Genomic DNA, 26,394 nt, shown 5'->3' on the forward strand with positions numbered 1-26,394 from the left:
AAGTTGACTTCCTAACCTACAGACCACAATCAGTAAGGATAGGTGACAATACCACCATTGTGGGTTGGATCTCAAATGACAATGAGACAGAGTACAGGAAGGAGATAGACAGCTCAGTGACATGGTGTAATGATAGCAAATCTCTCCCTCAATGTCAGCAAAACGAAAGAGCTGGTCATTGACTTCAGGAAGCAGAGTGGAGGGCACGACCCTGTCTGAATCAATGGTGCTGAGGTGGAGATGACAGAGACCTTCAAGTTCCAAGGAGCAAATATCACCAACAATCTGTCCTGGTCCATCCACGTCAATGCTACAGTCAAGAAAGCACACCAAGGTCTCTACTTCCTCAGAGGGCAAAGGAAATTCAGCATGTCCACAATGTTTCTTACCAATATTTATGGATGCACCACAGAAAGCATCCTATCTGGATCCATCACAGTTTGCTATGGCAACTGCTCTGCCCAAGACCACAAGGAATTACAGAGAGTTGTGAACATAGCCCAGTCCATCACGAAAACCAGTCTTCCTTCCATTGACTCCGTCTACACTTCCTGCTGCCTCGGGAAAGCAGCCAACATAATCAAAGACCCCTCCCTCCCCAGTTGCCCTCTCTTCCACCCTCCTTCATCGGGCAGAAGATACAAAAGTTTGCAAACACGTACCAACAGTTTCAAGAACAACTTCTTCCCCACTGTTATCAGACTTATGAATGGGCCTCTCATATATTGAAGTTGTTCTTTCTCTGCACCTTCTCCGCAGCTGTAACACTATATCCTGCATTCTGTTCTATTACCCTGATGTACTTATGTAAGATATGATTTGTCTGGTTAGCACAAAAAACAATGAGAATTATTCATTTAAAATTTCACTCATATCTTCAGGTTCTGCCCACAGATTGCCCAGTTGGTCGTTAATAGGCCCTACCCTTTCTCTGAAAATCCATTTACTCTTAATATACTTATAATAAGCCTTGACATTTTCCTTGATCACATCTACCAAAGATATTTCATGGCCCCTCTTTGGCTTCCTAATTTCCTTTTTAAGCAATCTCCTACACTCTCTATACTTATGAATAGCCTCCCCTGTTTTAATGTGGTGCTTCTTTCTTCCTCTTTATCAAACTCTCAATATCCCTTGATGTCCAGGACTGCCTAGATTTGTTGCCCAAGTCCTTCACTCTTGGAGTAACATGCTGGCCCTGAATCCTCCCTGTACTACTTTTAAAAGACTCTTTCCAAATGTAGACCTACCTGCAAGTTGCTGCTTCCAGTCTACGTTTGCCAGATCCTCTCTCATGATATTGAAATTGCCCTGCCCCAGTTTAGGCCCTTAACTGCTGAATTATTCTTATCCCTTTCCAGAATTACTTTGAAACTTACAGAGTTATGGCCACTACCCCAAAATGTTCACCCACTGAAACTTCAACCACTTGACCGGTTTCATTCCCTGGGATTAGGTCTAGCACTGTCTCATCTGCAGTTGAACTATCTATGTACTGGCACAATAAGCTCTCCTAGATGCACATTAAAAGGTTCCCCTAGTCTAATCCTTTCATATTAAGATCATCCCATTCAGGTTAGCAAAGTTGAAATCCGTTACATATATAACCCTGTTTCTGTGATTTGCCTTCACATTCACTCCTTTATCTCCCTCTGACTGTTGGGAGGCCTGTAGCATCATCCCAACAAAGTAAACGCCCCTTTTTTATTTCTAAGCTTTACCTAGATGGCCTCATTTAAAGACCCTTTTAGGATGTTGTCCCTCATTACTGCTGTGATGATTTCCTTCATCATTAATGCAATGCCCCCAGCTCTCCTTCATTTCTCCATCATGACTGAACCTTCTATAGTTTGCAATGTTGAGCTGCCAGTGCTGTCCTTCCTTCACCCATGAATTAATGATTGCAACAATATCATATTCCCATGTGTTGATCAACACTCTAAGTTCAACTGCCTTACCAGTCAATCTTCTTGCAGTAAAATAGATGTAATTTATATTTCTGGACCTCCCATGCACCTTATACTGCTTATGCCTTCTCTGCCTACTGTTGGATGTGATGCCAAGCAAGTGGACAGCATTGCCAGAGGTGATTGTGCAAATTTAACTAAGGTATGAAGGAACACGGAGCAAAAAAAATTAAATGGGTTTGACCTTCAATTCAGCTGCATTATGATCTAATGGGAGAGTAAGTTCAAGCAGTAGAATGGCCTCCTCCTGTTCCTACAGCGATTGTGTAGGGTTCATGATGTTCAGGTTGGGCTTGTACACATTGGAGTTTAGAAGAATGAGAGGTGATCTCATTGAACTATATAAGATTCTTAGAGAGATTGACAGGTTAATACAGAGAGGGCATAGACTCAGAATAACCTGTTGCCCATTTAATGCAAAGATGTGAAGGAATTTCTTCTCTCAGAGGATTGTGAATCTGTGGAATTCTTTTCTGCAAAGGGCTATCATGACTGACTCTTTAAGTATGCTAAAGGCTGTGATACACAGATTTTTAATCAGTAAGGGGATAAAGGGTTATGTGAATAGGGCAATAAAGTGGAGTCAAAAACTATCAGATCATCCATGATCTCATTGCATGAAAGAGCAGACTCAATGGGCTGAATAGCATACTTCTGTTTCTATGCCTTGTGCTCTTATAGTATCTTCTGTGATTCTTCAGATGCTTTCGTAGTCTGTGTCCAAATGCAGCAAGATCTAGACAGCATTCAGATTTGTGCTGCTCAGTGGCACTAACATTTGCACCACCAAAATGCCAGACAATGACTTGATAATGACATTTTTCATTTCAAAACATCCCCAGGGATTACCATCAAAGGGAAACTGAACTCAACCAGGTCTGTAAGTGTTGTGGGTAGAAAAGCAGGTCAGAGACTGGGAATTCTGCAGAGAGTAACTCACTTCCTGACTCACTAAAGTTTGTACACCCCTCTGGAAGTCATAGGTCAAGGGAATGATGGAATGTTTCAACTTTTTTATTCATGGGGCATTAGCATTGTTGGCTGCAGCAGCATTTATTGCCCATCTCTAGTTGGCCTTGAGAAAGTGGTGATGAACTGTCTTCTTGAAGCTTACCTTCAAGCTTGATTGATTGATGAATTGGCCCCCATCCACTGCCTTCAACACTCACACCCTTCATAATGGCAGCAGCCTGTAATATCTATATGCTACAAGCTGAAAGTAGAGGACTCCCCATGACTGAACCTATCCAGTCTATGCAAGCTTGCACTGGGCAGAAAGCTGGCAAGAACAAAAATAGGAAGCCTCAGTTAAATCTGCAAGAATAACAATTGATTGTAAATGATAAAGCACAAAAGAAGGCCATTCATATCTGTGCCAGAACTTGGAAAGGGCTATTCAAATAGCCCCACTCCCTTGTTTTTCCCCTAGTGTAAAAAAGTTATTCAAGTTTTTATCCCTTTTATTAATTCCCTCATGGGATGTGGACATGACTGGCTGAACGAGCATTTATTGCCCATCCCTAGTAGCCCTTGGGAAAATAACAGTGAGCTACCTTCTTTAACCACTGCAGTCCATGTAGTGTAGGAACTTCTACAATATTGACAGGGAGGGAAATCTACAACTGTGACCCAGTGACACTGAAGGAATTACGGAATTTTTCAAAGTCAGGTTGGTGTGTGGTGTGATGGGGAACCTAAAGGTAGTAATGCTCCTTTATCCAGTTCCCCCAAGTAAATTACTTAGGATCTGCTTCTCCCCACACTTTCAGACAGTGTATTCCAGACTGGAACCACTGACTGTAAAACAAATTCTCAAATTCCTCCTTTGATTCTTTCACCAAAATATTATTTATCACCCTCCCTGGTCACCGAGCCTCCTGCCAATGGAAGCAGCTTCACTCTATAAAAATCCCTCATGATTTTGAACAAGAATGAAGTAGAAATATAAAAAATAGGAGCAGGAGTAAGCTATTCAGTCCTTCAAGCCTGTTCCGCCATTCAATGTGATCATGGTTGATCATTCAACTCAGTCCCCTGTTCCTGCTTGTCTTTCCATTCCCTTTGATGCTTTTAGCCCTAAGAACTATATCTAACTCCTTCTTGAAAACATTCAATGTTTTGGTCTCAACTGCTTTCTGTAGCAGAGAATTCCACAGGCTTCCCACTCTCTGGATGAAGACATTTCTCCTCATCCCAGTCCGAAATGGCCTACCTCTCAGATTTTAAATTTAAATGTTGATCTTGCTCCTTGTGCACCTTCTCTGCAGCTGTATTCCTCGCTCTGTTCTATCACCCTAATGCACTTTATATGGTATGATCTGCCTGTACTGCACGCATAACAAAACTTGTCACTGTATATAGGTAAATGTGACAATAATAAATTAAATCCAATCAGTATCCTTAGGCTGTGACCCCCTGGGTGAGGGCACCTCAGCTTTCGGGAACATCCTTGCTGCATTTACTTTGTCCAATCCTGTTAGCATTGTATAGGAGTCTAAGGGTTTCTGCTCCACCCCATTCATCTAAACTTCAGTGAATACAGACCTAATGGATCCAATAAGCAATAAAGTTTGCTCTTTGCAAGCCGAACGCAGTTCCTGCTGCCTCTCAGAGCTTTATTTTCTGCGTGGGTTTGACAGGCACTGGCAAGGGTGTGGGTGAGTGGGTGTTGGCAACGGGCAGGAGGAGGATGCTGATAATCTGTGATGCTCTCTCAGCTGGTCTCCGGTATAAAAAGCTTCAGCGCAGGGGTACAGCAGCCAGGCTTTCTGCAACAACTCAGCACACTCAGCGAGAGAACGGGGGAGGGAGCCGGAGTGGGGCGCAAATACAGGGAGTCTGCTTTGAAAGGCTGCCCCCCCTGCTGTGCCCAGTCTCTGTGATCGCCGCGAACTTGCAGGGACTGCCCTGCTCCCAGCCTCTGGTCCATCGTTTGTTTTGCAGTTTTGTTTTTTGGCCGCGTCCCTGATTTTCAATCGACCCTTTATTCTCGAGGCGCTGCCAGTTTAAGTTGCTTTAAGCTTCGCACGAACCCTCATTTAAAACCGCAGGAAACTCGATCGACAGTGCAGCTTTTGCTTCTGCAAGGGACTCCAATTTTGGAGGAGTTGTTTTCTCTAGTTGCATCGCACTCCTTTTTCCTAAGTTGCATTGAGCCCAGTTTTCCTGAAGTTCTGAGTTGCATTACGCCCCCTTCTTTCCCCCCTGGTGTTCCTCGAGTTGCACTTCGCCCCGTTTTGCTGGGATTCTCGGAGTTGCACTGCATCCCCTGTACCCTGGCTTTCTCTGGGTTGCACTCCGCCTCTCCGTGTGGTTGCTGCACCGTGTCCCAATGCCGCGTCGCCAGGAGCTGTCCACTCGGATGTTGGTGCTGATCCTGAGCGGCGTTCTCGGCGGCGGCTCCGGCACTCGAGTTTTGAGCGGTGAGTGAGATTCTATCCCTTGCCCCTTCACGTGTGGGTTCTGTCTGTGCTTACACGGCGTGACTCGGGGTCGGAGAGAGTTTTAATCTGCGGCGGGGCAAAAAGTAAAAGAGAGTTTGCAATCTGAGCTGCCTTTACCCTCACCTATTCAGTTAGTATTTGGCGGACTTTCAATTGTCCTATTTAATTGCACCTGAGGTAGGTCCTATTTGCCTGGATTTTGGTTTGATTGACTTGCTGGGGAATTAGGTCATACCAACCCAAGTACCAGCTGGGGCACAGTCTATGAGTCATGAGTTCAAATCCCTCAGTAGATCTGTGAACAGAAGCCAGGATTACTAACCCACTGTGGAAGCACTGGACTATCATGGGTGCCATCCTTTGGATGTGATGTTACACTATTGCTCCAAGAGGTTCCAGTGCGTCAAGCATTGTTTCTCTGGCAGTATTATCCCTGAATCACTTTTACCCTCACACATACTGCCTTGCTATTATTGCATTTATGATTGTTGGTGCTTGCTGTGCCTACACTTTGCTGCTGTGTTTTCAAAACAGTGTTTGCACTTCAAAAGTATTTCATTGAATAAAGAGGCACCAATTTAAGACAAGAAAGAATTTTCTCTCCGAGGCCTCCGGCAGCAGCAATGCCAGGATGAGCTGGATATAGCTCCACCACTGCCCCGGATCTGCCGGTGGGTGAGGACCAGGCCTCGGGTTAACTCCCCTGGTCTGGACTCGCAGGCTGAGCCAAGGCTGCAGGCCCACGGCTAGGCCTGGGCACCTGAAGCATCGGTGAAAGGGATGGTGGGGGACCCTGATGAATGGTGGCAGCGTCGGATGGCGAACAGGAGGGACGGAACCCGCGCATCCCCTTGGCTCCAGATCAGATGTGGCAAGTCGCAATTGTGGAAGTAATGGATGCCCATTACCAAGACCCTAGAGCCCATTTCAGAGGCCTTCCCTGATGTCAAGCAGCAATGGGATTAGCAGCAGAGAAGGAGCAAGAAGAAGAGGGAAAGATGAACTCTATTGCAGTAAAATCTTGGATTATGTTTAACATTTCAAGATGGCGCCGGAGTGTGGCGACACTTTGTATTTAACATGCAAAAAAAACTTTTCACTGCATTTTTTATGTATGTGACAATAAATCTAAATCTTAATCCTAAATCTTGTGAGTCTTTGGAACTCCTTGCCATAGAGAGCCGTGGGGGAAGAGTCCTCATGTATATTTAAGGCTGAGATAGATTCCTGATCAGGTGAGGAATCATGGGTTACTGGGAAAGTGGAAACCTTGATGTGAAGAATGTTAGATCAGCAGGCTCAAGGGGCTGAACAGCCTGCTTCTGTTCCTATTTTTATGGTCTTATGAATGTGAAGCACTTCAGAATAGTGAAGCATTGTAAGTTGCAAAATGTCACTCTACGGATGTATATTTTTCTCTTTAATGCTTTGGGGGCTGAAACATAGCTACTGAAAACACAATTGGAAAGTCTTGAGTGTATACTTAGAATATTGCTACCTGTTTCATTGTTCCACTATGTGCATATGTACATGTATGTAGATCCATGTTTATGTATATATTCCATATACTTATATGGGGTAAACCCACACCATTTTAATTTGTGTCACTTGTGTGTGAGCAACTATCTGTGTTTGTGTGTTTCCTACATTAATGTGAATTTCTTTGAATCACTATCTGAGTGTGTGCTTACGTATCTCTATCACATTATATGCCTGCATGTCTCCTGTTTCATGGTATGCGTATTTGTCTGTATATGAGAGACCATGCAACCTACTATCTGTACATTTTTGGACGATCTGTGTGAATGTGTGTGCATGTGCACGTCTGTGTGTGTCTGTGTGTGTATGCCTGCATGTGTATACATGTGACTGTGTGTGACTATACTCCATGTCTGTGGGTTAGTCTGACACTATCTCTGTGTACACAAAAATGGATGTCTGTGTGAAGGTGTGAGTCTCTTTATCCTTGGGTATGCATATGCATTTCTCTTTGACAAGTCATATGTAATATACATAATTGTACTTCCGTGTCCCGTTTTTATATCTGTGTCATTATCTTAACACCTCCTGTCTGTATGTGGGAAGCAATGTAACTCTCAGTCCTTCTAAACCTCACCCTTTCCAAACCACTCCATGGCTTTCTGGTGGTCCACTTCTCATGTTTGCTCCTGCTTTTACTCTCATTTCCTTCCTTGCTTTTTTTTTTACTGTATAACTACACAGTAAAACCCTTTATAATCTGCACGCTGGTACATCCTTAGTCTCTGTCTTCGGATGGAGAACAGCCGCTGTTGGGTTAGGGTGTATTGTAGGTTTTGTCCTCATCTGTCAGAAATCAAGACAGTTTTCCAAATCTTTCCACTGAAAAGAAATAGAAAAATTCTCAACTGTCAGTGTGATTTTTGAAAGGAAAATAATGCAGGCTTAAAATGATTGTAATTTCCTTTGAGTTCATGTTTGGATATATATCGGGAGGTGTCATTTTATTTTTTTTTGCTGGCAATCTTAACAAATTCTTGTCACTGGGAAAAGGTGCTTTAACAAATTGACATTTATATCACAGTGTTCCTGACTTTACAGTTCTTTAATGGCTGGTTCAAGCGCTGACAATGTAGTTATGAAGTTGGCTGTGATACACAGAGTAATTCATCTTGAAATATAACACATCATACATACCAATAATGGGACAGTAAAGAGCTGAGACATATGGATAAGGAGATGTCTGGTTCGGTTCTGTGTTGAGCTAGCTGATGCTAAACTGGAGACAAGATTTGAGCCGCAGCTGTTAGTGTCAGTCATTATATGCTTAAAAAGGCAATATTAATCTAGGTCCCAGCCCTGGCTGCCTCAGGCTCATATTTGGATGTTTCCTTGCGGACAGAATTGTAATGAAATGCTATTGACAATGCCCTGCATCTCAATGTATTGCAGGCAAGGAAAATTGACACTCATGCCCACTTCTAGCTTCAACGTTTTTCCAGTCCTACACCAATTTGTTTTGTTCCTTCGTGGGATGTTGGGGTCACTGGCAAAGCTAGCATTTGTTGCGCATCCCCAATGTCTTTCAACTGAGTGGCTTGCTCAGCCATTAAAGAGGGCTGTTAAGTTATCCACTCAGACATCCTAACTACCCTCTGACATGGCCTGATGAGTCACTCGACCATATTAGGCTCTTAAAAGCATGAAATACAGTGTTTCAAGAGAAACACTGACTATCACTTCCATAAAGCAAAGAGGGATTGACAATAAATTATGTAGAGCAATCGGGTCTTTTGCATTCACCTGAGAAGGCAGGCTGGACCCTAGTTTTAATGCATCTATCCAAGGAGAACAGCTTTGGCAGTGTGGCACATCTTCAATACTGCACTAATTGTTTAGCTGCTCTCCAGAGCACGGATACAAGTCACAAATCTCCAACTCTGCAGGCGATAATGTACCACCTGAAATTAACTCACAACCTGAAACGTACATGTCTGATCAAGCTTTTGATCATTCCGCCAAATGGGATCCTTCTTTGTCTCAGCCACCATTCACTTTGGACCATACTGCTGTGAAGTGCCTTGAGGCATTTCCCCAATTAATGATGCCACACAGTGCTAGTTATTGGTACAGCTGAGAATGCAGTGGGGACAGTGCAGAAGGTGGCAGTTGGCAGTTGGAGTTATATCAGATTTCTAGGTGAATGATCAGCCCGAGTTTCTACTCCTGATTATAATCCAGTTAACCTTCTTAGAGAATGTGTGTTAAACAGAGGCAGGTTGGTTGCAAAATTCTAAGTAATTGACAAAATAAGACACTCTACTGATCAATATTAAGATACCAAAGCTAAGCTGTGCAGCCTTAATCCTCTCTGTGGTGTGTTGGACTCCCTCTGCACTGTTGTAGGGGTGACCGTTACCTGTCCATACAAAGTGACCCATACCTGCCTACACCAAAGCAGACCATGCTTGAAAGACACAAAATGGCCGATGAAAACAGTTAAAGTGAAACATAATAGTATCTTGGAACAGAGCTACTCCAGGTCGTTCAAACGCCCTGCAACCCATCATCGTAGACAGTTTTGATAAGAGGATGCCTAAGAACTGACAAATGACTATAGTCTCATTAATGAAAGGATGCTGATCCACTAAAGACATAGCATTAAGGGTGTAAATCTTAGCTCATGAACCAATCCGATTAACTCCCTAAACAGCTGCAAAGAAAAAGCTAAAGATATTTTGTAGTAATTAGCTTTTTACCTATGGTGTTAAGAGATAGGCACTAGTTAAAGAATTATTCAGATAATCACAGAAGTGGGTTACAACATATAATCAGAATATAATACAAGCAGTCAGAGAAAAAGCACTTAAACCCAGAAGTGAAAGTTAATTAACTTTAGAACACACCTTATTTTATACCCTGAACAAGAAAGATTGGTCCAACTCATTAGCTACAAAGTGCCAGTAGTAAAAGTAACTCTATAACTTTACAATTTATAGCTAACCGTAACACGAATTAATCATATAGCAATTAGTTAAACTAACTGACTATTTTTATACGCATTCAGGACAGTGGGAAATATAAACGGAATGATTACATTTGATAAAGGCAGTACACGTAATGCCATGAATAACAGAATTCAAACAGCTTTTAGAGATAAGAAAGTCTAGGGCAGACCAGAAGGAATATATCTAATAACTTTTGGAATGCAAATTAATAGGATGTATAGGAAGATCCCAAGGCCCAGTGATTACAATGACTAGTAAACACTATGAGATCATGAGAACATGGGGTGTACTTAGGAATGTCCATCAATGATTTGGTGTCCCATGGGATTGGGTGTTTGAATTAAGGGGAAGGACAGTGACTGCATTGTATTTGATTGTTGTAACACAAAGTGTATAAAACGCTGTACTTGGAAAATTACAGTGTGTCATTGATCTCCCTTCCAACTTGGGCTAGATTCTTTGGCCCTCTCCCTGCATCAACCAGTTTCTGCTTGAATAAACACCTTTCACTTGCCTGAATCCTGCCTGCCTCCTGAGTTTTTGCCACTGTTCGAGGGATACGCTCCTACAACTGTCCTGTCAAACAGTCTTAGCAAAAGTAGGGTGCAGGGGTTAGATACCATGTACAGTTTCTTCTGCACTGTCCCATCAAACACTCAGAGAGTGAATATAGACCGTGTGAGGCACCACAGAGCTGAATCCATATTACAGCAAAGGCTGGCACCAATAAAAGTTGAAGAAAGTTGATGTAAGGGAAAAATTGGCAGCTACAATTGGAACAGCCATCTGTACCCTGGCACAGAGAAATGCAGGCTAGTTAATCATGATGGGAACACACAAAGGAAGAAACTGCATTTATATAGTGGCTTTTTACCAGTTCAGGATGGCAGAGTTCACAACAAGTATTTGAACTATATCATTAATGTTATGTCGGCAACATGTGCATGTCTAGAATCCACAGTAGCAATGAAGCAATGAATAAATCATTTGCTTTTGTTTATAATGATGGTGGCCAAAGCACTGTGAAGAACTCCTCTACTAATCTTCAAAATAGTGGCTGTGGGATCTTTAATATCCATTTAAAGGCAGTTTGGACTTTGACTTGAAGCCTCATTTGAAGAACAGGCCCTTAGCCCACCATCACATCCATTCCAAAGTCCCTGCGAAGAATTCCATTGACACCATCCTGGCACGGTGGCTCAGCGGTTAGCACTGCTGTCTCACAGCACCAGGGACCCAGGTTCAATTCCACCCTCGGGTGACTGTCAGTGTGGAATTTGCACATTCTGTGTCTGTGTGGGTTTCCTCCCACAGTCCAAAGATGTGCAGGCTAGGTGGATTGGCCATGCTAAATTGCCCATAGTGTCCAGGGATGTGTAGATTAGGTGGGTTATGAGGGATGGGTCTGGGTGGGATGCTCTGAGGGACAGTGTGGACTTGTTGGGCTGAAGGGCCTGTTTCTACACTGTAGGGATTTGATGATGATTTTGACCCAATCTTGCCCTTGCTGCTGCGCTATATCAGGTATCTCTTTAGACTCCCAAACCCTCCAAGACTTCTGCATTCCACAACTTTTGAATTCCTCCATTTCAATCACTCCACTATGGGGAGGGGTGCTAAGCCAATAATTTCCTCTCTAAATCTCTCCACATTTTTTTCCACTTTAAAGATGCCTCTTAAAGCCCACTTCTGCACATGAATATATGATGAAGCAGGAAGAGGCCATTCACACCCATACCCCATAAAACCCACTTCACTATTCAATAAGATGGTGGTTGATCTGATTGTAACCTCAAATGCACATTTCCACCTATACCATGCGAACCTTTCACCCCCTTGTTTAATCTATCCATGCCTGACTTAAAATAAAACAAACACTCTGCTTCTACGACTTCTCCATCAATGAGAGTTCCAAACACTCATGAACTCTGAAAATAAAAGGGTTCACCTTATGTCTGTTTAAAGTGGGTGATATTTACTCAGTGGCCCCTAGCTCCAAATTCTTCCATAAGAGAAATTGTCCTGTCCCCATTCTCTCTGTTCTTTGACCCAATACCTTCTCCTGTGCCTCAATGGAAAACTCTGATAACACTTCTTGGATGAATCTTGGCACGTTTCACCATGCTAGGGTCACTGTATAAATGTAAGTTGCTAATGTTGTTGATAATTCTGCATTCTGTCTGCACTGCGCTGGATGGGGACAGCCTATATTTCTTAGCTGAATGGAGACTACAACCCATGCCTTTTATACCCACATATTAGAGTGTTGCCCACAGAATTATTGCTGAAACTAGCACAATGGATTGTTGTTTATTTTTCACTTTGCTCTAAGAAGTGGCTTATCAGGTGCAAATTGTCTTTCTTGCAGGTCAGACAGTGTGCTATGGTGGCCCAGAGTACCCCTGCTACAAGATCGCCTACTTCCAGGACCTGAGCAGGCGCATTGGCTTTGAGGAGGCGAGTCAGGCTTGTGAGATGGATGGGGGAGCCCTTGTCAGTATCCGCTCAGCCACTGAACAGCGGCTAATCGAGAGCCTCCTGCAGGACCTCACCAAATCAGGGTCTGGGCTTTCAGATGGAGATTTCTGGATTGGATTGAGGAGGAGCAATGAGGGCCAGTCCCACAACGCGTTCAGTGGATGCCCTGACCTCTACAGATGGACAGATGGAAGTGCGGCAAAGTTCAGGTAGAGGCAGCTATGCTTGGAATGTCCTGTCCTACTGTGTCTTCGGGTGTTCTTCTATTGTGGCTTGATCAGTGCCTGAACAAAGATATTTTAATAGTAGCTTCATAAGGCTCGAAAAGTTCACCCCATTGTTTCTATGCTGGCTCCCTGTAAGAGCTACGCAATTAGTCCCACTCCTCTGCTCTTCCCTTATAGCAAATATTTAGCAATTAAAATGTTTTTCAATCAAATTTCCTTTATGAAGTTACTTTTGAAATCACTTCCCTCACCTCTTCAGGCAGCACATTACAGATCACAATAACTCACTGCATAAATTAAAATTCTCACATCTCCCTATTAATTCTTTAGTCAATAATCTTAAATCTGTGACACACTTACCAGTGGGAACAGCTTCTCCTCAATTAGTCTATCAAAACACTGCATCATTAATAAATACATGCATTTATTGCAGTTGTATTCTGTAAAATTGGTACATATAGGCCAGATCTAACATTTATGTCCAACAAGTAGCTAATGTTGTTCCTCTGTTCAATAAGTGAAATAGGAAAAATCCAGGAAACTAAAGGCTGGTGAGTCTCACATCGGTGGTTGGGAAGCTATTGGAGTGAATTCTTAGGGATATGGTTTATGTACGTTTGGAAAAAAAGCATGGCCTAATTAGGGACAGTCAAGCATGATGTTTTGCAGGGCAGGTCATGCCATGCTAACTTGATTGAATTTTTCGAGGAGATGACAAAAGTGATCGATAAAGATAGAGCAGTGGATGTTGTTTACTTGGATTTTAGTAAGGCTTTCATGGTAGGCTCAACCAGAAGGTTAAGACGCATGGGGTCCAAAGTGACTTGGCCACGTGGATTCAGAATTGGTTCGCCCATACAAGGCTGGAGTTCCGTGTCTAGCGGTGTTCCACAGAGATCCATACTGGAACTTCTGCTGTTTGTGATATAAATAAAAATGGATGAAAATATAGATGGGTGGGTTAGTGAGTTTGCAGACGATACAAAGATCGGTGGAATTGTAGTTAGTGAAGAAGGTTGTGAAATGATACAGCGGGATATATATCAGTTGCAGATATGGTTGGAGAAATGGCAGATGCAGCTTATTCCGGGTATGTGTGAGGTACTGCACTTTGGGAAATCAAATGTTAAAGAAAAGTATACAGTTAATGACAGGACCCTGAACAGCAACTGATGTACAGAGGGATCTTGGGGTTTAATCCCTGAAAGTGGCCACACAAGTATATAGGTAGGTGAAGAAGACATATGACATGCTTGCCCTTATTTGTTGGGGAATTGAGTGCAAGAGTCAGAATGTCATGTTGCAGCTTTGTAAGACTTTGCTTAAGCCAAACTTAGAGTCTTGTGTTCAGTGTTGGTTGCCACAGTACAGGAAGCATGTGGAGGCTTTGGAGAAGGCGCAGAAGAGGTTTACTGGGATGTTGCCTGGATTAGAGGGTATGAGCTGTAAGAAGAGGCTAGTAAAACTGGCTGTTTTCTCTGGAGTGGCGGAGGTTGAGGGGAGACTTAATAGAAGTCTACAAAATTGTGAGATGCATAGATAAGGTTGACAGTCAGAATCTTTTCCCCGGAGTTGGAATGTCTAATATTAGGGGGCATGCATTTAAGGTGAGAGGGAGAAAGTTCAAAGGAGAAGTGAGGAGGAAGTTTGTTTACACAGAGAATGGTAAGAATCTGGAACGCACTGCCAGGGGTGGTGGTGGAGGCCAATACGATAGGGGTGTTTAAGGGACTTTTAGATAAGCACATGAATATGCAAGGAATAGAGCGATACGGGCCATGGGCAGGCTGAAGGGATTAGTTTAATTTGGTATCATGTTTGGCACAATGTTGTGGTTTGAAGGGTCTGGTCCTGTGCTGTACTGTTCAATGTTTTATGTTCGATGTCCTAGTGACAGAGGAGAATGGCCCATGAAGCCATTTAGTGTGAGGTTGTAATTAAACATTTAAACAATTAAACATTCCAACAAATTGCCTGAAGATGGAATAGCATCTAGTTTTGGGGTGAGGTGGTGAGGGAAGAATGACATTTCAATGGAATTAACTGGCTCCAGTGGCTTGGAGGACAGGAATGACTGCCCTTGGTTAATGAAGATTGGAGCCTACAGTGCCCAACCCTACAGGACTGGATATAAGTTTCTAGGAGTTAAAAAAAAAAATCCATGACCTCTTATGAGAAAACCCAGGAGAAAGGGCACTGAAACAAAAAAAGGTTTTTAAAGACAAAATCTTTGCGTAGAATTTTCCCATTCCCTGTTGATGTGAGCAATGTTGAGATAAACACTGAGAACGGAAAAATAGGATTTTCGGCATTGAGGGTTAAAAATCAGACTTCCTGCTTAATGTTTTGATGACTAGATTAGAGTCTCACGAATGAGTGGTGAGGGGCTGACTTGCTTGCATTAGTGTCTCATCATTGCCTTAACATCTTGTCTTGTTTCTAGGCAGCTTGCTGTTTGCCAGGATACAGAGAGGAACTGGACAGTGACAATTCCCGATTTGAAAGTGGGAGTGATGCCTGGAGGTTGGAGCCTGCTGGCATCTTCTCTGGGCAACCTTCATGGACACTATTCTCCAACAGATCAGCACACACTCCATGGCCAGGGACTGCTATACTCTGTCCATGGAGGTTGGCCATTGGCAAATAGCAGCCAAGTACATTATTATGGCACATTTGAGACTCACTTATAAAATGGTTAGGAAATAGTTCAGCACTTCAATCAGAGAAAGCAAGAACTGCAGATGCTGGAGTCAGAGATAACACAGTGTGGAGCTGGAGGAACGCAGCAGGCCAGGCAGCATCAGAGTAGGAAAGCTGATGTTTTGGGTCGGTAGGGTCCCAATTATCCATCTGATTATCCATCTCTCATTGCACTCTGGGAAGCGGGCCACGGGCAGTCTAATGGACTGAGTCCAGTCCAGGTGGTCAGCAGTAAGTCAGTCGGAGGGCTGGTCCATCATCAGTCAGGGCCGTCATGAGAAGTTAGTGAGGGGAATGGGCAAGTGACCTGGCTTGTGCAGCATCCATCAGAGTAAGGTCTTCTACGTTAATGGACCGCATCGGGACATCCGAATACCCTGCTTGGCAGAGGCCTCCATGTCCCACTGTATCGAGGACTGTGGTAAATTGACTGGGAACAGCTTCTGAGGAGGGAGATGAGGACATTGAGTTGGGGGAGTGTTCCTTTCACCAGGATGTAGGGCTATAACACTTGGTGCAACAAGTCAGACAGGGTAGTATAATCCAAAAGAAACATATATTGTTCCCCATTGTTCCAGTGGAATTGAACTGGGCAAAGTCATCATTCATTGACTGTGCATATGTTGATGGTGGAGAGGCAACCAGCCCTTGATTCACCCTGAATGCAAATGCAGCTATTTGGTTTCTTTCTTTGCTTTTCCTGTTGGGCAATAAAAGATCACATTAACAACTCTTAGAAAGCTTCACAACATCTGGTCCTCCCGTATTCAAAGACGTCACGCTGCGATGGGCATTAAGGAAAGAGCAGCGTTCCTTCAGACAGGATTCTAACGTAGTCCAAGCTCTGCAGCTAAAAACGACAGGCAGGTGATGGGCTTTGATGCCAATGCATTTACAAATGTGAGATTCTATTGACAATGAGTTGATGCGTGTTTTCAGAAAATCGCCCACTGCCTTGTCCTCCCACAACTCTAGATGCATTTCGAGGATTGCAGCTGGGATGGACAGAGCCTGTCCTACAGTGGAGCCTGCAAAGAAAAAAAATCAGAGTTGACATTTCGGGTCCAGTGACCCTTCCTCAGTTTTTGTGCAGGTGACCCAGGGGCACCTGAGGCTGGAGAGCCCAGATGTGCTGAGTGGCCTGAGGCAATTGCATCTTCCTTGGAGATGGAGGGACCAGGCTCCCAGGTCTGTCCTGGGAGGAAAGTTTTGGTTGGGGGTTGGGGAATGATGTCTGTTATGTGTGGTTTTCCTTCTGATTGGGTGCCTGCTGGACCATTCTGTCTTTACAAGAGGAAGGAGTACCTGAAAAGAGGTTGAGATCCTTCATCCCTTTGTTATCTTGTGATTGGTGTCGAGTGATAGATTCCCGGTCTGAATACATAGTCAGCAGGCTCTGAGTGTGCTGGACATCACTGTCCATAGTAACTGGAAACAGCCAAGAGTATGCCAGAGGCAGCATAGTACAGGGAGCATCGATGCACTCTACCAACCTTGCATCCAGTTTGGCGAGTTTCTCTAACCATCCTGCCTGCTGCTCCTGTTTCTGTGTACTTGCACTGAGTTATAAATGGCTAACTCCAAGGGGTACACTCCTGCCAGGAACTGAGCAAGTACCTGGTCTCTGCCAGTGCTCTGAGTGCAAGGGACCTGGGAAGTTACTCGCTTGGTCAGCTGCAGAGCCACACCAATGATGTGCTCACCAGAATCGCATGTTCTTGAGTCTGATCCAGGTAAAGTAGCTACTGATTTGTCAGTCTCTGATCTGATGGAAAGTGCAGGAGACAGCTTTACCAGTGCATCCCCTGAGAGATCTGCATCCTGCTTGTTGCTGGGACATGAGTGCTCACAGTTCTCCCCTGCTGGTCCAAGATTCCTCTCTTTGTAGGGGGCGTGGAAACTCCCCCCCACTTCCTGCCACTGTCTTGCCTCTGTCTGCCCTGTTGTGGGCTGCTTTCTCTTGAAATGAGACAAAGGGAGGGATTGAGTCAGGTACAAGTGGCTGGGATCGCCGTTGGTGCCAGCACGGATTAGGGTAAAGTGGTGAGGGTGTCCTGGGTGAGTGGGTAGGAGGCACAGAAGGTCGAGAGAGTGAGTAGAGTGTGGGTGTTGGAGTGGGTGACAGTGATTGAGCGATAATGCTGCAGGCAATAGGAAGAAGGTAGAGCATGAGCCTTGCTAGTGCGGTGGTAGAGATGGAGTCAGTGTGAGGGAGTGGAGAGGAGGTGGTGGCATTTACTCTGGTTGAGTAGAAGAAAACGCTCTTGTCTCACTGCCGGGTGTTCCTGTGGACTGTGGACACTTACTAGCCCCAGTGGCAACTTCAGAGCCAAGAGGCATGGTCCGATGCCATGGTCATGTTTGCTAATCCTGGAGCAAGAGAATGGGTCTCCTCTGCGCTATCCTCTCCATGAGGATCTCTGTCAGCAAACCAGGCTGTCAGCTCACTTCGGTTGGCTGTCTCCACACACTTGAACTGTGAACGGCACTTCCTGCTAGCACTGTCTGGACTGCGGTCTGGCCAGGGTTTAAACATGGAACCAGCAGAGTGAATGCTGGGAGGTTCTGGCAGCAGCGAAAATTCCTGCTACTGAGCGTTTTTATTTATTCATTTCTATTTATTCAACCAGTGTAAATGCCACCATCTCCTCTCCACTCCCTCACACTGACTCCATCTCTGCCACCGCACTAGCAAGGCTCATGCTCTACCTTCTTCCTATGCCTGCAGCATTATCGCTCAATCACTGTCACCCACTCCAACACCCACACTCTACTCACTCTCTCGACCTTCAGTGCCTCCTACCCACTCACCTAGGACACCCTCACCACTTTGCCCTAATCTGTGCTGGCACCAACGGCGATCCCAGCCACTTGTATCTGACTCAATCCCTCCCTTTGACTCATTTCAAGAGAAAGCAGCCCACAACAGGGCAGACAGAGGCAAGACGGGGACATGGGCATTGCTGGCTAGCCCAGCATTTATTGTCCGTCCTTAGTTGCTCTTAAGAAGGTGGTGATGAGCTGCCTTCTTGAACCACTGCAGTCTGCATGCTTTAGGTAGACCCACAATATCCTCAGGCAGGGATTTCAGGATTTTGACTCAATGACAGTGAAGGAATGGTGACAGGGTGGTGAGCGGCTTGGAGGGGAACTTGTAGCTGCTGGTGTTCCCGTACATCTGCTGCCCTTGTCCTTCTAGATGGATGTGGTTGTGTGTTTGGATGGTGCTGCCTAAGGATATTCGGTTAGTTACTGCAGTGCATGTAATAGGTGGTACACGTTGCTGCTACTGGGCGTCGGTGGTAGAGGGAGTTGAGAGACGGTGCTTGGGGCCTTGTGCATGTTAATGACGTGCTGAACGATCACCGTAAGAATGGTGAGAAATCCTGCTGGAGGTCTCAGAGAGAAAACCATCTTGAATGAGACTTAGATTGAGACTCAGCCAACTTTTGGGAAAATTCTGCCCCTTGGACGCTCTCAATCATCGGTTATAAAAATGAATAAAAGATCATGGAAGGACAAAAGAAGGATGTGGGGAGATCTCATTGAAACTTACAGAATATGAATGGCCTGGACAGAGTGGACGTTGGGGACATGTTTCCATTGGTAGAAGAGTCTAGGACCTGAGGGCACAGCCTTAGAGTAAAGGGAAGACCCTTTAGAACGGAGATAAGGAGAAACTTCTTCAGTCAGAAAGCGGTGAATCTATGGAATTTACTGCCACAGAAGGCTGTGGATGCCAGGTCATTGAGTATATTTAAGGTGGAGATAGATAGGCTCTTGAATGTCAAGGGGATCGAGGGTTACGGGGAGGAAGTGGGAGAATGGGGTTGAAAAACTTATCAGCCATGACTGAATGGCAGAGCAGACTTGATGGACCAAATGGCCTAATTTCTGCTCCTATAACTTATGGTCTTATGGTCTTAAAAGGCTGCTTGATGATAATCAAGTATCATCTGATTGGATATTTGATTTCTGATTTTTGTGGGCGGATGATAATGCTCAGTGAGGATCGATGTCACCGAACAATGGCACAGTTGGCCTTGTCGGGGGGAAGGATGGGTGGGAATGTGGGGGAGTGCGGTGGGGGATGGAGAGTCATATAATGATACTTCCAAAGTTGGCAACCGATTGCAAAGCTAATCTCTGAGAGACTTCAGGGACCGGCTTCTTTGACACAATTTGTTTGCAGACAGTGTCCTCTGGTGGTGAGTATCAGATATGTCAGCTCTCCTCAGCCAGTGCATAAAAGTCCTTTTTACCAAGATCTTCACTCCAGTTTCTCGAGTAGGACTCAAACTCACAACATTTTAAACTCAGAGGTGAGAGCACGACCAAAACAGCTAGTCCTGGAGCAAACACATGGTCTTCTTACAGTGTGTGCAACATTGATTCTTCCTCTTTATATAATTAACCCCATTCACAGTTTCCTTCAAAGGCAATTCCGAGCTTCTTGTGATTTTACAGATTTTATTTTCTAATATTTTATAGGTACCACTGGTGCTTTTTTTTACTAACTAGGGATTTAATCAAAAATGTTAAGGTGAAATTCAACCCTATTTTTCTAGTCTCCTATGCCAAGAGAATTTGTTTCTCAACATTATTAATTCTTCTAATCTTCGTAAACATTTCGATCAGATCACCTTTTATTTTATCTATTATAAAGGTTTAATCTGTGCAACTTGTCCTCATAAGTTAAGCATTTTTTAATCACAGTATCATTCTAATTAAAAAGTAAACAAACCTTGCTCGAAGTACAGGGATATAGCAAGACCAGTACCTTTGAGACTGTTCTGCCATTAAGAGAGACTAAATGAGTTTATTAGTAATTTAGCTCAATCTACCCATCTTAATTCCATATTGCTTAATACCATTATTCAGCCAAAATTGATGTCCAATTTAAAATTGTTATTTGAGATAGGCCTACTATAAATTCCACACTGTTATCAATCTCTGTTTATTAGAATGTTTCCTAAAATAAAAACAGAACGTGCTGCAGAAACTCAGCATGACTGATTCCTTCTGTGATCCTGAAGAGCCATATTAGACTCGAAATCTTAGCCCTGCTACTTTCCACAGATGCTGCCAGACCCAACGCATCATCCTCCGACACTTCCGCCATCTGCAATCCGACCCCACCACCAAAGACATCTTTCCCTCCCCACCCTTATCTGCTTTCCGGAGGGACCACTCTCTCTGTGACTCCCTTGTTCGCTCCACACTCCCCTCCAGCCCCACCACACCCGGCATTTTTCCCTGCGACCGCAGGAAGTGCTACACCTCCTCCCTCACCCCCATCCCAGGCCCCAAGAAGACTTTCCACGTCAAGCAGATGTTGACCTGCACATCTGCCAATGTGGTATACTGCAGCCGCTGTACCCGTTGTGGCCTCCTCTACACCGGGGAAACCAAGCGGAGGCTCGGGGACCGCTTTGCAGAACACCTACGCTCGGTTCGCAATAAACAACTGCACCTCCCAGTCGCGAACCATTTCAACTCCCCCTCCCATTCCCCAGACAACATGTCCATCCTGGGCCTCCTGCAGTGCCACAACGATGCCACCCGAAGGTTGCAGGAACAGCAAACTCATATTCTGCTTGGGAACCCTGCAGCCCAATGGTATCAATGTGGATTTCACAAGCTTCAAAATCTCCCCTCCCCCTACCACATCCCAAAACCAGCCCAGCTCGTCCCTGCCTCCCTAACCTGTTCTTCCTCCCACCTATCCCCTCCTCCCACCTCAAGCCGCACCCCCATCTCCTACCGACTAACCTCATCCCGCCCCCTTGACCTGTCCTTCCTCCCTGGACTGACCTATCCCCTTCCTAACTCCCCACCTACACTCACCTTTACTGGCCCCATCCCCGCCTCTTCGACCTGTTCGTTTCCTCTCCACCTATCCTCTCCTCTTTCCATCTTCTATCTGCCTCCCACTCTCTCCCTATTTATTCCCTTCCCCTCCCCCTTTTCTGATGAAGGGTCTAGGCCCGAAAAGTCAGACTTTCTGCTCCTATGATGCTGCTTGGCCTGCTGTGTTCATCCAGCCCTGCACCTTGTTGTCTCGGATTCTCCAGCATCTGCAGTTCCTACTATCTCTGCTACATTTCTCCAACACTTTCTGGTTTTTCATTTCAGCTCTTCAATGTCCTGTATTTGGCTTTTGTTGAAGTGTTTTTTAACTTCCCTCCCGAATATCTAAGCTGTGTTGGCCTCCCAGGGAACTGGTGTTAAGAACTCCATTTCAGACAAATGCAAAACACAAAATTGAGAAACAAGATGTTTGCAGGCTTAATTGCCAATTATTGCATTTTATTACATGCTTACGGAAGCTCTTACAGTCCAATTTTCTGTTTCTTGCACTTTTACTCTCAAATACTATTGTTCCCCTCTTCACCAATCTCTTTGCTCTCCTGTGCTGAATTCTAAACTTGTTTCCCATCCTTCTTCAGTCATGGGAGGTGGGCATTACTGGCTGGGCCAACATTTATTGCCCATCCCCAATGTTCTTGAGAAGCTGGTGGTGAGCTGCCTTCTCGAATTGCTGCAGTCCATTTGATTTAGTTACACTCAGAATGCCATTAGAAAGAGATTTTGACCCAAGTAAAGCTGTTGCCATTTTTGAGGCTTACTGCTGTTTCCAGTGACTTTATATGAATCCTTTTTAGATTGAAGATGATCCTTAATTTCTTTTGCAAGTGATTTCATGATTTGTTCTAATGAAGCCCTCTCCTCTCCTTCTGAAATTACACTATAATCAGACCATCTCTACTTCCTGCTATCCTAGGAACTGGTATGCTGATGAGCCTTCGTGTGGCAGTGAGGCATGTGTAGTGATGTATCACCAACTGACCGCTCAGCCTGGGCTGGGAGGCCCCTACCTCTATCAGTGGAATGATGACAGGTGTAACATGAAGCACAATTTTGTCTGCAAGTATGCCTCAGGTATGACTGGCCCATGGGCTGAAATCGTTACTGTTCTCCTTCATCTATTGTTGCAATGCAGTAGGACCTATTACAGCTTATGATGTTGATCAATGTCAAACTTACCAAAGCCATCTACAAACTATCATAGACTTGTGATAATTATACATGTCTCATCCAAACATAGAAAATAGGGGCTGGAGTAAGCCATTCTGCCCACTAACCTGCTCAACAACTAAGCATTATGGCTGATTCTCTATTGTGATGGCATATTCCCGCGCTCTCCCCATATCCCGTGGCACTTTTAGTCTTGTGATTCTATTCATTCTTAAATATGTTCATTGACATGTCCGCCAAAGTGTTCTGTAGTCAAGAAATCTGCAGGTTCATTAGCCTTTCAGTGAAGAAAATTCTCCTCGTCTCAGTCTGAAATGGCTTACTATTCATCATGAGACCAGCACCTCTTGTTCTAAAGCTCCTAATCAGGGGAAACATCATCTCTGCCTCTAGTCTATTTAGCCCAGTCAGAATTTTATTTATTTCAGTAAAATCCCCTCTCATTCTTTTGAACTCCAATGAATAGTGGCACAGTCGACCAACTCTCTCTTCAACCAGCAAGCCTGCCATCCCAGGAATCTGTCTGGTGAACCTTTGCTGCATTCCCACTCTGATTAACTTTCACTTTTCTTAGGTTAGAGATCAAAGCTGCACACAATATCCCGGGTGCAATCTCAGCAATGCCATGCACAGATTCAGTAAGACATCTTTACTCCTGTATTCAAACCCTCTTGCAATGAAGGCCAACATACCATTTGCCATCCTGTCTACTTGCTGTAAACTTCATGCTTACTTTCAATGGTTGGTGTACAAGAAGACCCAGGTCCCTTTGCACATCAACAAATACCAATCTTTCACTACCTAAATAATACACTGCGATTCTTCTAACTAAGTGCAATAGCATTACACCTATCTGCTGTATTTTTCATCTACCATGCATTTGTCCACTCCTTCAACTTGTCAAAATTAGTTTGAACACTCTTTATATTCTCCTCACCATCCACAATTCCACCCAGGGATCTACTGGAACTCTTCTAGACGTTACAGAATTTTGGGAGACAGCAACAATGTATCTACTGTTCTCAAGGCTATCTTCTTTAGTACCTAATTGCCCTTGAGAAGGTGGTGAGGAACTGCCTCCTTGAACTGCTGCAGTCCTAAGTAGGTAACTACAATTTAAGTACACCCACAATGCCACTGGGAAGGGAGTTCCAGGATGTTCACCCATTGACGTTAAAGGAATGGCTGTTCCCATTATGTGGCTTATTAATTTTCTGGTGAATCTGTTTGGGATTGAAAATAACCATTAATTTCTTCTGTAACCATGTAGATCTATGTCCCATTGAGGCTCTCTGTCCTCTCCTTCTGCAAACACACCCTACCAACAGCACAGAATGGGTTTGTGTACCATCAGCAGTGAAAATGCATCTTACTGTAATTTGACTATGAAACAACTCTACTTTCTAATAGGAAAATGCAATTCTAACACATTTTATCTACAGTTTCAGTATTTTTATGTGGAAAATGTAGGTTTGGTTTGTGTCCTTGATAGCATGATTTTGATAAAAGGATGCTCTGTTTTACCATTCTTTTTGCTGTTGATAGAAAACCTCATGACTAATGAATCCGAAGAACACGTGACGTCAGATTATGGTAAGTAAAATGTACCTGTTCAGTTGCATATTTCAAGCCAATATTTAAATAGAGTCAAAATCAGAAATTTCTGGAAAAGCTCAGCAGGTCAGGCAGCATCTCTGGAGAGAAATCAGAGTTAACGTTTCGGGCCCAGTTTAAAGTTGGTTTAAAGTTGGTTTTTAATCAGAGGCTCTGAGTGACAGAGATTAAACCTGTGTTGACATCAGTACTGTCTACCCTGGACCTGTTATACCCACAGCATTCTGCGAGAGCTGGCCTACAGTTTATCCTTTGCATATCTTGTCTCTGTTTTGCATGAAACTATTCTGTCCAATAATTTAAATTAGATGTGTCAATGCCAGTTCTAACCAAAAGTTGCACTTTTGTGGCATATTTAGTGCAATGAAGCTTTCCACATTATTCCATGGGGATGGTGACTCAAACCAACATGAAGAGGGGCTCGGAGTTATTGTCAGGAGGCTCCCAGCAACTCCCTCAGCTTAAGTCCAGTGCAAGACCATCTCTTGCCAAAATGATGAATGGTGAAAAAAAATTGAATTAAAATTCTGAAGAAAGGTAGGGCACAAACCATTAGCTTTGCCTTCTCTCCACAGAAGCTGCCAAATCTGCTGGATTTCTCCAGCAATTTCTTGTTTCGATTTTGTGAAAAAAAAACTGAATTGGATTTATCATAGTTAGGATATCAGATACAAACATATGATGCATAGTTCAGAATTCACTATAGATAGCCAGGCAGCAGAAATATGCACAATACAACTTTTTTAAAAAAGGTTATTTTTCTGGAGTTACTTGTCATCAGTAGGGCTGATATTTGGTGTTGTCCATTCCGATTAACCCTTCTGAAGGAGGTGAAGGGCTTCCTTCTTGAAACCCCATTATCTTGTGGCAAAGGGCTGTTTAGTTTAGGAAGTGGATGCAGCAGTACTCCGATAAATCCTGGTTGATGAGATACCTCACTCCTGGGGATTGGGCAATGTTTTCATGTCTGTCCTGGCATTTTCTCTCTCATTCTGCGTGGAATATTACTGTGTTGGTATTAATCCTTCTATTCTAAAAGTGAAAAGTAGGCATCCTGAAGTCAAAATATATCTAGCCAACGTTTATTCACACAGAGGTGAGTGGTGGCTGCGCAATGATTTATTGAAGGGGTGATCTATATTATAACAGACACACAGGACTAAGGCCAGAGAAGTTCAAACTGAGTAGTTGGTGATCCAGATATATTTTTCCAAACTTATTACACAGCACAGCGCTATTAATTAATTCTTCTAAAGGCCAACATAGAGTACTTCCAGTGGGATTAGAACTGTCAATGTGCCCTGTGGCAAGTTTTAAGAAAATACAGTGACAAAAAAGAATAGTCCTAATGGAAAATTAAAGGCTAATTCTGCCCAGAAGAATCGTCTTCCACTCCAGTTGTGGCTTGGAGTAATTTGCTGATGCAGAGCAGACATATATCCTAGGTTGAGGACTCTTCAGAGATCCCAATGCACTGACTCTGTGAGTTGCCTGGGAAATTTGAGCAATTTTCACAATCCCAGTACCCACCATAATACTCTCCAACACTGGGTTAGAATCAGAAGCTTCAGACAGTTCTGATGTACTGGAAATGTTACCCAGGAAATGTCAGAAAGAATGTTGTTTTTCTAATCCATTCAAGGCATGTGGTTCTCACTGGCTGGGCTGTCATTTATTGCGCATGCCTAATTAGTGGTGTGGTCCCTATCATCGGGCAATGGGTACAGTGGATTTTGTGTGATGATGGGTACAGTGATGAGTATGATGGCGTTGTGTTTATGCTCCTGGCCTAGAATCATAGAACCCCTAGTGTGGAAGCAGGCCATTCGACCCATTGGGCTCACACCAACCCTCCAAAGAACATCCCACCCATACCGACTCCCTGACCATATCCCTGTAACTCTGCATTTCCCATGGCTAACCCACCCAGCCTATAAATCCCTGGACACTATGACCAATCTACCTAACCTGCACATCTTTGGACTGTGGGAGGAAACCACAGCACCTAGAAGAAACCCATGGGGACAATATGCAAACTCCACACAGCCAATCACCCAAGGGTAGAATCGACCCCAGTTCCCTGGCGTTGTGAGGCAACAATACTAACCACTGAGCCACCGTGCTGCCCCTAATAACCCAAATTTACAGCTCAAATTCCATCAATGCTCAAATTGGTGAGGTATGGTATTAAACCACAGAGGAGTGGACCCTTCTTGGAGATTGACCACAGCAGTGATTTTTTGCACAAGGTTGTGAGAGAAAACCACCAAGACCAGATAAGGGCAGGAGCTTTCTACGAATTTAGCTCAAAAGAAATTGATGAAAGTGACAGTGGAGCTGTTGAATTGTTGTGAAGTCCCAGGTCTGTGGAGGTCCTTCACAGAAGAAAGCTTCTGCCCTTATCTGGTCTTGGTGGTTTTCTCTCACAACCTTGTGCAAA

The 26,394-nt window shown here is 44.0% G+C and overlaps 1 protein-coding gene across 1 annotated transcript in view; it reads left to right on the forward strand.

The window, feature by feature from the left end:
• The first annotated feature begins 5,298 nt into the window (after window positions 1-5,298).
• Window positions 5,299-26,394, forward strand: part of chodl (chondrolectin) — a 27,838-nt gene continuing 6,742 nt past the window's right edge. The window contains exons 1-4 of the mRNA XM_020518055.2: window positions 5,299-5,389; window positions 12,266-12,584; window positions 22,087-22,244; window positions 23,886-23,933. Of these exons, the coding sequence (XP_020373644.1) occupies window positions 5,299-5,389; window positions 12,266-12,584; window positions 22,087-22,244; window positions 23,886-23,933 (616 nt within the window). The remainder of the gene's footprint in view (window positions 5,390-12,265; window positions 12,585-22,086; window positions 22,245-23,885; window positions 23,934-26,394) is intronic.

The sequence above is a fragment of the Rhincodon typus genome, chromosome 11 (genome assembly GCF_021869965.1).
Source record: "Rhincodon typus isolate 14 chromosome 11, sRhiTyp1.1, whole genome shotgun sequence".
Lineage (NCBI taxonomy): Eukaryota > Metazoa > Chordata > Chondrichthyes > Orectolobiformes > Rhincodontidae > Rhincodon > Rhincodon typus.